Source organism: Chrysemys picta, chromosome 1 (genome assembly GCF_011386835.1).
Source record: "Chrysemys picta bellii isolate R12L10 chromosome 1, ASM1138683v2, whole genome shotgun sequence".
Taxonomy (NCBI): domain Eukaryota; kingdom Metazoa; phylum Chordata; order Testudines; family Emydidae; genus Chrysemys; species Chrysemys picta.
Window position 1 is genome coordinate 75,549,345 of NC_088791.1, and position 12,543 is coordinate 75,561,887.

Here is a 12,543-nt window from a genome sequence, read left to right on the forward strand (position 1 = left end):
TAAACTGTATTCTTAAATGTATTCACCCAAATTTGGGTTATTGCTGATTATGTATGTATTAAGATACTATATGTATCTTATGACTTTAAAAACAAAACTTTAAAAACAAACTTTGTATTTGTGGATAAACTAAGCACTATGCCCAGATGTACAGACACTATTTTCTTAACCTGTGCACTATATATTTTTTTAACATTAGCTTTAATGAGAGAGAATTACAAGAACATTAAGTGATTTACTGACAGTGTTCCAAACTTCCCAGTACACTCCTTCATTTAAGTATTCCCATTAATTTGGTTACTTTTTTTAGAACAATCTATTTATCATTGATGTTAAATAGTAATAACACAGCTGAGTGGTATGTAAACTACACTGTGTTGTTCAGAACTATGCATAATATGTTGCAACACCTAATTGTCTGTGCATGGGTGTAACAACCGATAAAATACGGATATAGACATCTTTTGACAATATTTGTATTGCCATTTAATACTTCAACTGTGCCATTAAATGCAAAATCATTAGAACTTTTCAGGGCTCAGTCTTTCTATTCCTCCTCTGCCCCAAAGGAGTTGGCACAAATATTTTCTGAAAGCCATTGCTCAGCATGGTGTGTAGACTCCGAAGTGTCTATTCAGATCTATCTGTGGTTTTATACTACACTCATCACCATGGTATCAAAGTCAGTGACCGAATAACCAAATCTGTCACTGCGACAGGCATGTGCTTTTTTACAGGCTGTGCCCCAGCTTTATCTTCCAGGATGGTTTAGGTGAAATATATTGAAACACAATAGCTCAGAGTCCTTTTACATTTTATCAGAAGAAAAGATTTCCACATTGGTGCTAAAGCTGTTAAATTAATTGTGCTCAACTGTATTCACAATAAAGCATATAAATGTGCCTACTAAGCTATACAATAGAGTATTTTTTAGGTTGCATAAACTCTAGTCATCTTCACAATTACTGTTATTAATATGTGTTGTTACAACCTTCTTCTTCTATTCCCCATGATAGCAGAGTCAGTGACAATGTGAATTTCTTGAAAAAAAGGTTATTTTGGAAGTGGCTGCTTGGTGTCGGAAGTGAATTCCTAAATTACCTTGCCAGATACCTTTTGATTATCACGTCACATAGTAAGCCTACTGTGAGTCAGAATGAATTATCTGACATTTCCTGATCATATGGTAAAATATATCAGAATGTAATTAATAACACCAGTGCATTCACTATTTTTAACCAACCGAGCAACAGAAGCAACTCTCCTAGCACTCTATCCATGCTGTTATTTCTCTTCTGCGGGGTTATTTCCTGAGTTAGGCAAAGAGCCTATGTCTCCAAACAGAGTCTTGTAGAGCCCTGTAGCAAAGTCACTGCACCGGCTGCTTCATCTGCTGGGCCACAGCATTTTCTTGTGTGTGGAATCCAGTAGCATGACATGACATGGGGTGAAGCCTATAAAGCCTCAGTGGGAAACTGTGCACCTTCAGGAGAGTAGGGACAGCTGCTGCCTACACCTCATGCAGTCTTCTCAAAGGTAGGTGGCTTTTTATGCTCCCTCTGCCACTGAATTATCTAGGCTGTGGCTTTAGTAGTAACTCAAATAAAAATTAGAGATCAACCTCAGCTAAACGTTGTCCCCAGGCTTGGTTGTTCCCAGGGTTTCCTTGCAGGACCTCCTCTCTTCCAGCCAGTAGTTCTCCCCCTCCCCCCCCGCCTCTTTGGGGAAAAATTCCAGCCATTCATATATCCTTCCTGGATAGAGTTGACAAGATGTTTCTGCTGCTATGACCCAGCAGTCATTACCTTGTCTTTTATGCAGGATTTGTTGGGATGGTTCACAGAGGAGCTGGGTCTGAACTCAATCATCTTGTTACAGAGATATACTATGTAGAGCTGACCAGGATTGTCTGGGCAGGTATATAAAATAGGTTCCCAGCTGGTTTTTGGAGGCAAGGTTCTTTTTGACAGCTGAGCATGCAGGATCTAGGCCAGGGGTAGGCAACCTATGGCAAGCATGCCAAAGGTGGCATGCGAGCTGATTTTTAGTGGCACTCTCACTGCCTGGGTCCTGGCCACCAGTCGGGGGGGGGGGGCGCTCTGCATTTTAATTTAATTTTAAATGAAGCTTCTTAAACATTTTTAAAACGTTGTTTACTTTATATACAACAATAGTTTAGTTATATATTATAGACTAATAGAAAGAGACCTTCTAAAAACGTTAAAATGTATTACTGGCACCGGAAACCTTAAATTAGAGTGAATAAATGAAGACTCAGCACACCACTTCTGAAAGGTTGCCGACTCCTGATCTAGGTGCTGTAGTCTGAGCGGCAGTCGGACCTCTAACCCCCGGCCGGTACCTCCCAGTAGTGGGTTCAATAAGGCTCTCTCAACGCTTTAATACTCTGTACAGCCCGCACCAGGCCCTCACGTCTGCAGTGACTGCTCCCGGTGATGCCGACACGCCTGCAGCGAAGCAGCAGGGATGTTTGTGACAGAGCGGTAGGCTTCACAAGAGCACCTCAAGCACAGCCTCAGAGAGAGGTCTTAATGGACTTAATCCATCGGGAGGCTGGAGAGAACTGCCTAAAATAATGATAGAGGGGCAATAAAACTTGTTCAAAGCTCCCCAACGTATTGCATACGGTTGGATGTGCAGCTTCCCACTCCTCAGGGACCGCATGATGTGCCACTTCATGGAAACCTTTCAGAAACACATTGAAACGGGGGGTCGGTCGGTGTCAAACGGAGGCAACGTTAGCAAACCCTTTGCGGACCCGCACCCTTTTCATGTTGCCATCCCTCCCTGTCCCGTGAATGATTGAAGAGCGTTTCCGTGCATGACTTGTTCCCACCGCCGGGTTCCCAGCACACAGCTAATGTCTGATTTCCACTCCCGCCGCACCCCTCCACATGTGCGCGGAGCTTTCAGGCTTTCGTGCACGCAGCCTGCTAGGCGACTTTCTCTAGGGCCATCATTGTTTTGCAGTTTTAACGACGGGCAGAGCGTGCCGCTAAACGTTACCCACACACAGCGCAACCTCGATCACAGGCTCCTGGGTGCATCCCAGAGACCCAAGTCAGGCCGGTGAAAGCTAAAGGAGCCTCCTTCTCTTCCCCCACAAACGGCCCAGGCTCGCTTCCTATTGTTGAATTTCCAGCTTATTTATACTGGGGGGCGGACGGGGGAGTTGTGGCCACCTGGTGCCAGCCGCGCCCTCGCTATCTCAGCGTCTCTCAGTGTGAAATTGAAGGTGAAAGAAGAGGGGGGCGGGGAGCGGCCAGGCAGGGGCGGGGAGAGGAGAGAGGCGGGGAAGGGGCGGGCCGGAGGAGGGTGGCACGCACGCGCGGTGGGAGCTCGGGGAGAGCCCCACGCGGGTGCTCCCAGAGCCTCGGCAGCGGCTCTCTCAGTTCAGCAGCGAGGGGGGCTTTGGCTGGAGCCAATGAAGAGTGACTGAGCTGCGCCCGGGTTTGGCGGCACAGGCACCCCGGGCGGCGGGCGGAGGAAGAGCAGCGGCTGCTCCGGTTCCCTCTCCCCGGCGCTCCCCGAGCTGCCATGGGTTAAGGGGAGAAGCGGAGAGCGAGGAACAATAAACCTGCGGCTGCCGCCGGTGCGGAGCGCGGCTCCTGCTGCTGCCCGAGGGCGAGGAGGAGGATGCGGGGCGCGCCGAGCTGAGCCCGGAGCCGAGAAGTGGCCGGAGCCGGGCGGGGAGGAGGAAGAAGTGAGGGGAACGGGGGTGGATGCTTTTTGCCGCTGCCCCGGTGCCGGAGCAGCAGCGGCGGCGGCAGGAGAAGGAGGCGGAGGAGAGATGATCGCAGAGTTGGTGAGCGGCGCCCTGGGGCTCGTCCTGTATCTCAACACCCTGGGGGCGGATTTCTGCTACGATGACAGGTAGGTGGTGCGGGGGGGAGCCGTGCAGCCCGGCCGCACCGGGAGCCCCAGGAGAGCGCGGCGGGTCTGGGAACAACTTGGGCAGCAGCCCCCGCGGCTCCGCGCTGGCGGAGCCTCCTCTGCTCCAAGCGCCTTCCGCAGGCGCGAACACGGCTCCTGTCCGGGCTCCCTGGCGGGGCCAGAGCGGAGGGGACGCGCTCACCTGTTGATGGAAGGGTTAGGCAGATCCTTAGTCTGCGGCATCTTCAGAGTTAAATGCATCCCTCGCCACTTTTTTGCCTAGCTAGCGTTGTTCGGTGCCTGCCATAGACCGGCCCTCTAATGCCCAAGCTGCCCCGCTGTCAGGACTCGTGTAGATCAAGTTTGTTTATTCTAAACAGGGAATTAAACAGCAAGAAGAGAGAACAGAAAAGCGGTGTGGGCGGGGGGCAAGGCGAGCTGCTGTGTGTCCTAACAAACTGCGACTTTCTCTGACACCCCCCCTCCCCGTTTGCAAGCGCTTAAGTTTTGGGGAACGGAAATCTCTGCTCAGTGGGCATTGAGTGCATGAACGTTGTGTGTGTATATATGTTACTGGTTTGTGTTTGCATGTGTGTGTGTATATTTTACTTAGTATAACAAAAACCCATTAAACGATGTAACGTCTGGGCTGGGAAGGAAGATTCACCCCCGCCCCCCGGTCTCCGTAATAGATCTCTTCCCTCCAGTGATTCCTCTTGTTTCTGTGACAATCTGATTTCCTGAACGTTTGACAGAGAGCGCGCACACACACACACACACACACACACCCCGCTGCTTTAACTTTGCACTGTACTTATTGCAAGTGCATACTGCGTGTGTGTGCAGTGCCCGCTGAAGATCTGATGAGCAGCGCTTCTAAACGCATTTAGTTTTCATTTTCATTGTGCAGCTTTAGTTTGTGTGTTCAACATTCCTTTATGCTAATTAGCAAAGATGAAGTCCTTGGGGCTTGAAGTTGTCTTTTGCATTCGGGTTAGTTTGGGCAGCTAATGAGACCTGAACTGTGTTGTCAAAGAAACTGCATCGATTGCTGGAAAATGTCATGGTTGTGCTGGTGTCTCTACCTATTTCTTTCCTAAATGTACTTGTGTTTAGAAACTGATGAAAAGCTCCATTAGCAATTAGGGAACATTCCAATTTGTGCCTTTTCCTGTGACTTAATCTGATTACAATTAAAACAGATGCATAATTAAAATATATTAGGGAGAACAGCACGCCTGGCTAAACTTATTAACCGTCCTGGGGTGTTTCATGCTCCATTGAAATTGAACCATCCAAAAAGTGAGCATAGATTTACTTTGACAGCTTTTCATCAGCCTCTCTCTGCTTTGGAAAGTGAATTAATCCTTTGGGTTAGGGTGAGTTGGTGATTGGGATTCGGCAGAGTGGCTTTATGTGGAAGCGATGCTGCTTGAATCCTCCTATCTAGTAGTAACTGGCCACCGCAGTATGTCGGAGTCCTAGCCAAACTTAAAAAGTGAATATATGTGTATATAACGTAAAGGTCAGTGATTCATGTTTCATATGCACATTGATCGGCAACAAACATTTCCAGCTGGAGTCTAAGAGTATTAACCTTTTGGAGCTTTCATTTAGGTAGGGTGTGTGAGGGGCAAGATTGAGAGGGGGAAATGACTAAGGCAGAGCTATTGCTAGATAACTTGTTCCAAACTTTCAGGCACATTAATGGGAAAGGAAAGGATCAGTTATGGCTTTGATTAGTCAATTGCCTTGGGAAATAGTCTCTGTACTGGAGTCAATTAATTACTGAATTTGGAATTTTCTTGCATTCTCTTACAGAGTATAACAGTGCACCTGCCATAGTTAAGGTCTACCACAGTTTCCAGAATAAACCCCTTTTTTCGAGGGTTCCTACTATTATACTGAAACTGAATGCCAAGTTTCAATTGTGATCCAGCATTTTAGCCCTGGAACAGTTTACTTTACAGTTTGACTGTAAGCATTCAAAGTTTAATCCTTCAAGTCAATTACATGTATTAGAAGAAGGTATGTGTGGTAGTTAAAATATTCTAGTTTGTCAGCCCTCCAGTTTTATATAGTGCTTCTTGTTTGTTTTAAAATGCCTTTAAAAAAACACAAAGAAGAAAAATCTTCTATTTTGAAATGTAAGGTCTGATTTAGCTCAACTGAAAATGGGGAATTTTTTTGACACACTGACACTATCTGAACCCATCCCGTTATACTTAAGAACTGTAGGAATTTTGGAATAGCGTATTTATGTGAACTTAAGTAGCATGTATTGCAAAACTGGGTTGTTTAAGGACGTGGTATAAATCTTTGCTTCTACTGGCCAGTCCAAATTAGCTAAGATTGCAATGTCATTTGAAATACTACTTAGCATTATTGATGTGGCGGTCAAGGTCTCTTGATCCTACCATAATTGTGCCTTAATACCATTAGAAAATATTAGTGATGTTTAATTGCAGGCCATCTCTGAAAGAATGGAAAAGATAATCACATGGTATCCTTTTAACATTAATCTCACGCTGTTTAAATTAAATTCTAAAATACGGGTTTGTTTATGTCTTTAGCTTTTAAATAAATTAAACACTTCTAGTAGCTGTAACTAAAAAATAGCAATTCACTGGGGTGCACTGAACTCCAATTAATGACATTTCTGTACAATAGGTCATCTAATTAGCACATTTTCAACTACCACACTGAAAGGGTCAGGAAAAACGAATGTTGCAAGATAGTAATAGCTTTTACTAGCTCATCAACATGTTTAAAAATGGGATTCTCAGACCTAAAATGTTCTTTTAACTGTAATCGCAGAATGGCACTGCCCTACAGGAGCCTTCTTGAAAAGTAATACTAGATAAGGAGGTCAGTGCTGGAACTGCAGTACACAGCACCCCATGTGGGAGATGGATCATGCTTCTAACGTTAAGTGAATCAAGATTGTGCATTTAAGCTTGGAAACCGTAATGTTTGTTTCAGGAGGGCATCATGTTACCATCACTTTTTCTATTTCCTTTTCCACTACTTTGAAATTATATCAGAATCTGTTCTTTATTTATATATATATATATAATGATCAAGCTTACTATATAAAAGGTGTCTGTAATTGCTTTCTGTATTTTTTTTTAATGTAGGTTGGTTAAGATTAAGTGGCATCGTAAAAACTTCTTATAGCAAAATCAATTTTCCTATGGTAAAACTTAATATTTTAGAGGCTTCATGATACCATACTGAAAACTGTGCATGATGGGGATATAACAAACTTACCTAGTCTAAGCTTTATTGTTTTATATCAAAGGGCTCAATATTTCTATTTTTCTCCCCTCTCACCCCATTCATCCAGTGAAATTGAAATGGAATGAATTTAAAGTCTTTGGTTAAGAAATATAATAAGAAAATCTGTACATCCCTTCCTTCAATTATAAATCCATATAATTTATGTGAAGTGTACTTGAAAGCTATACTTGTCTGTGGAATATTAATAAGGAGAAGGAACACGTGTTGGTTTTCTTATGGTTCAGACTGGGTATTGAAAACTTTGAATGAACTAGTGGCAACTAAACCAAAGTTCAGTATAATGGAGGGAGTCCCACCGTTTTTCTATTCTCCTCTAATCCCAGAAAATTCAAATGATGCATGCAGAATTTACAAAAGCAAGTTTCTTTTCCTCCTCTCTGCAGTAATTTTCCTAAAAGGTCTTGATGTTTCTATATTGCATGCTTGGATCATGTGGAAAGACTCCCTCTCTTCATCTAGAAAACAAGGTAAATATTTTTCCAATTATCTCCCTATTTGGACAGTTGATCATTGGGAGATAGGGAGAAAATTATACGAAAGAACAAGTTGAATAGGGAGTATAATACTTAAATGTTTGTGATATACCACATTCCTGGTTAACACAGGTTTAGCTGAGCAAAATCAGTTGGAACTGATACAGCTGTATTGGGGGAAGGTAATTCCCATGACTGGGCTGTGCTGAAGATTTTCTTGCTGTTTGTTGCCGTGTGTTTAAATCCAATTTCTTTCCAGATTAAGGGGGCTAATTTCCAGTCATGTACATGAAATTCTCATTCACGGTAATGAGAATTGCACTTATGTACCAGTATGACAGGGAAGATGTCTGCTGCTGCAATTAGACTATCACACTTGCACAATTGCTTTTGGTTACCCCCTTGTGCTTGATTTAAACAAAAACTGCAGTTTAATCTGGCTATTGGGTGCTTTGTTGTGATGGTGTAGTCCGTGGTGTAACTTTAGTGCTTCTGGTACCTAAGCACCAGAAGAGGAGGGATACCTTAGTGGTTTGAGCATTGACTTGCTAAACCCAGGGTTGTGAGTTCAATCCTTGAGGGGGCCATTTAGGGATATGGGGCAAAAATCTGTTGGATGACTTAATTGGGGATTGGTCCTGCTTTGAGCAGGGCATTGGACTAGATGATCTCCTGAGGTCTCTTCCAACCCTGATATTCTATGATACCTGAGATCATACATAGCTACAGTGACCATCTGAACAACAACTCCTCCATTGAAGTGTTTTTGCTCTTCTACCAAGTACTTGAAGAAAGGCTCATTTTAAGGATAGTATTAGATGACCTTTTAACTTCAAGTGATTAGGTAATCCTGTAGACCATTCATAAAACTGATGCATTTGAAAATACCTACAATTTTTTTTTAAATAGATGTCCTTTGCATAGACAGATGGAATTCCATTGTTCACCCTTACTTACAATAGTTATCATAAACAAATGTAGACTGCATTCTATCCCCAAGTTTTACAATTTTGATTTATAAATCAAGAAGTTAAAGTGAATTACATGAGAAGAAATTCTTTGTAAGGTAGCCTTTTTATGAACTAATCACTTGGGGAAAACAGCAATTTATATGAATAATAGAAGGTATGTTTCCCACCTTTATTGCGTAGGAGGTTTATTCAATCAAATAAAATACAATAGACCAAATTTTTAGTTTATGCTATATTCTGTTTAGTAAGCACCAATTGAACTGCCATGCTGATGGGAAATGATTTCGAACAGCTCTCTTCCATAGTTTCTGCTTAATGCTCCAACCTGTGTCAAGTCTTAGTATACATTTAAGATATTTATTATCTGAAACTATTGCTCAATTTAAAATTTAAGCTGAATCCATACACTATTGCACTGTACCTCTGTTGGGCCTGCCACATGAGATTTAATCTAGCAAGTGACCCAAATACATGCACTGGAAGAACAAGTATAAGTACACTAGGGTAAACTGCTTGCCATCTGTCTCTTAGTTGATCTTTATGTATATTTGATTATTAATTTACATTTATGATTTTTAGAGTCCTTTGTCTTGTCATCTACACTTAATTTTTCAGTTCTAATGCACTGTCCTGGAAGCACTGAGGTTCCTGCTGTTATAATTGTCAAATGGGTGCAACCTGTCAGATTCCAACAGTGGGATTAAGACGGGGAATTCGTGTAGTTTATCTTCCTAACCCCTTCTTTTCTCCCTCCTGCTCGGCATTCTAAATGTGCTTATTTAAAATGGCCATGATGATAGCAGTTATTTGAAGCTGTGGCCTTTAACACATTGATAGAGGAGAATGTACTCCAGAACAGATGCCTGCATAATCTCAGCTAAGGAGACTAACCATTTTCAAGTGGTATAATTAAAAGCAACCAAGCAAACAAAATACCTGATCATGAAGCTTGATGAGTCTATTGCATTGATATTTCTCATATTATTCCATTTTCCAGTGCTAACACACAGTGGGTGCCATCGTAATATTTTTTGTTTGTTTGTTTTTGTTTTAAAGCATTATGCATTGAATGAGTCAGCTTTTGTTGCTTAATCAATCTAGATATTCTTCATCCAGAAGAATGACATTTGTGACTCTTTAGTAGGAATGCCATGGTATAGATTCAGAAAGTTGATTGCTGTTTGGAATTTCTATACATCACAAATAAGAGGCAAACTTTCAGGTTCTTAATGAACGTACAGCAGTCACATAAAGCATGAATCCTGTCCCCCTCTAGTATCTAGTCCACAGTGGATAACTGTTTGTTTCTAGATTTGATAAGACTCTCTGTATTGGAGTCATTGGCTAGTTACCTGGATCACTTGATTATTACCTGTTCTGTTCATTCCTTCTGAAGCACCTGGGATTGGCCACTGTCGGAAGGCAGGATACTGAGCTAGATGGACTGACCCATTCTTATGTTCTTACCTCATCTTCGGGAAGCTCATTCCACTCATGATAGAGTTCCAAATTTAAGTGTTTTATGGAATATTAACAACATATTAACTTGCCAGAGTGGAAGACATTCATAAGGCTCAGAAATCCCCTCTATTTCTCAAACATCTGCTTTATCTGTAAGAAAGGAGTGCTAATTTAGAACTATCTGTGGCACTTCTCCTTCCCCACCTTTCTCTTTTATTCCTCTTCTAACTTTGAGGTCTCTGAGGTTGCTTTTGGAGCAAGATTTGTTACGGATTCATGGAATTATGCCTCTAGCTTACATGTGCTTGCTGCTGAAGCTCTAGGTTCAGTGCGCTTGATAACTTGTGGTAGAGATTGTTACAAACATACAGTCAAACTTCAAGTAGCAAATAAAATAATTTTGAACATGGAGGAAGCTCTTTCACTTGTTTAACTGGTGCAACATTTGCTTAAAGCATGCTGACACCCATTAAAACTAAATCCCTTCTTTGGTAGCATGGTCAATGAGCTTGTTAGCTTTGCATTTCCCCATTATGTGTGTTTTACAGATTTGTCTGAATTTTTATCCCTTAAAAAATAAAAAGTATCTATCTACCTACCTACATTTTGAGTTTTCCCCCAGTTTTGTTGACCTAGAATACCTGTATCTTTATGTGGAGTCTCAAATTTTATATTGGTTGTTCTACATCTTTGGTCATGGACATCCTGGCCTCTAGCATGCTGAAATGGTTTTGGAATGCTTCTTGATTGTTGATCTCTATTGCTGGCCTTTGAGGTTGGGCAACCTTTTGAACTGCTTGTGCTCTCTTGACTTGCATCATGAATGGTCACATGTATTCTGCTTATCTGCCTTCAAAGATCTGAGCATATTCTGCAGGTGAGTTGTTTATGTCAACAAGACGCCATGCAGTGCTGCAAGGTTTCAGTCCACCTCTAGAAGTTCAGATTCTCACGTCACATTTGTTTGGACCTTCATGGTCCTTTAAGGTTAAAGAAAGGAGTTCATATTTTCAGTTTTTCATGAATGGATAAGGTGGTATCTATACTGGTTGCAGCATGTTTAACTAAAAATGGTTGAGCTGACAAATGGTATCACTGTGCCTTCTGTTGTTGCTTCAGCACATTTGATGTAGTGATTGAGATGCTGTTACTCCTATCTGATCTGATGAACATGTAGCTTATTAGGAAAAAACAACACTGAGGACTATAGGGATGGCAAAGGATAGGAACAAGCAGACCTAAGTCTGGCCTTCATATGAAGGATCTCAATATTCTATTACTGCTTTTTGTTTTACACACAGAGCAAATCTATACTTAAAATCCAACAAAAGTGTTGGGTACTCCTGTTCCTTAACTGTGACCACTACTCACTGTATCCGGTATTCACTGCACTCCAGGGTCTCGTGTTACTTTCCAGTGCAGAGAGAAGGAAAAGTAGTGAGGAAATCCTGAATTCTAATCCTGGCTCTGACATCTTCCTGTGGCCATGTGCAAATTACTTAATCTTTCTATCTTAGTTTTTCCATCTGTAACCTGGGGCTAATTGGCAGGAGGATAAATCACCATGTAAATGATGAGTATTATCTCTTAGTGCTCACTCACCTCCTTTATGGTCATCACCTTATGTTGTATTCTCAGTTCTTGCCATTTGTTTATTGTGTTTTCTGGCATCGAAACTATTTATTTTGACTGAGCTCTATATTTTCAGTTTATTTGCTCTTCAGTGGCTTTACCACAAATGGCTCATATTCATGCTTTAACACCCTTACAAAATCAGTGTAATATTTAAGAGTGTGCGTATGTGTATATAGTGTAATATATGAGTACAATAAAATAAAATATAGGTGTTTTCCTTGCTGCCCACCTTTAACTTTTTCTCCCTAATACCTCAAACAGGAGACCTTGTGTTTTGGCGTCTGCCATTCCAGCAGAGAACTGGATGAACCTCTCTTTGAAACCAGTCAATGTGGCTCCTTAATTCATCTGTAAGGGTCATTGTTGAGTGACTCAAAGCACTTCCTCCTCCCCAGGAGCTAAGACTATTGCCTTAGGAATGCTTTCAGTCCCAGCTGGTCCAGGAAGCCTGAGACTGACAGGTAATTGAAGCAGGATTTTCCGCATGGCAGTACAAAGCATTGCCACTACACAACTGGTCTGGTCTGTGGGATCCCCTTTTTATTTATAGATCTGTCTAATAGACAAAAGGAAGCTTGAGCTTTTGACCCACAGCTCAAGAGAGAGGAGACAATCTTGCCTTCGGCACTACAGGTTTATGAAAGTCCTTTGCTTTCTGTATTTAACAATGTACATCTTGGCAGTTGTGGTCAGAAGAATCTTGTGTGGTTTTAACTTTTAAGTACTCTCACTTCAGTTAGCTAGTACAGTACTAACTTGGTAAGAGAGCAACAAAAGCACTGTAAACAAGAAGGCCATTGTTATAAATT

At 42.0% G+C, this 12,543-nt stretch overlaps 1 protein-coding gene across 3 annotated transcripts in view; it reads left to right on the top strand.

The window, feature by feature from the left end:
- The first annotated feature begins 3,362 nt into the window (after nucleotides 1–3,362).
- Nucleotides 3,363–12,543, top strand: part of TMTC2 (transmembrane O-mannosyltransferase targeting cadherins 2) — a 375,568-nt gene continuing 366,387 nt past the window's right edge. Inside the window, exons 1-2 of one of the 3 annotated variants that reach the window (XM_042850888.2) lie at nucleotides 3,769–3,894; nucleotides 7,578–7,661. Coding sequence is in view for 1 of the 3 variants with exons in the window: in XM_065559918.1 (XP_065415990.1) it covers nucleotides 3,812–3,894 (83 nt within the window). In the remaining 2 variants the exon portion in view is untranslated. Of the gene's footprint in view, nucleotides 3,895–7,577; nucleotides 7,662–12,543 lie in introns of all 3 variants that reach the window. The other 2 variants (XM_065559918.1, XM_042850889.2) reach the window with 2 other exon arrangements.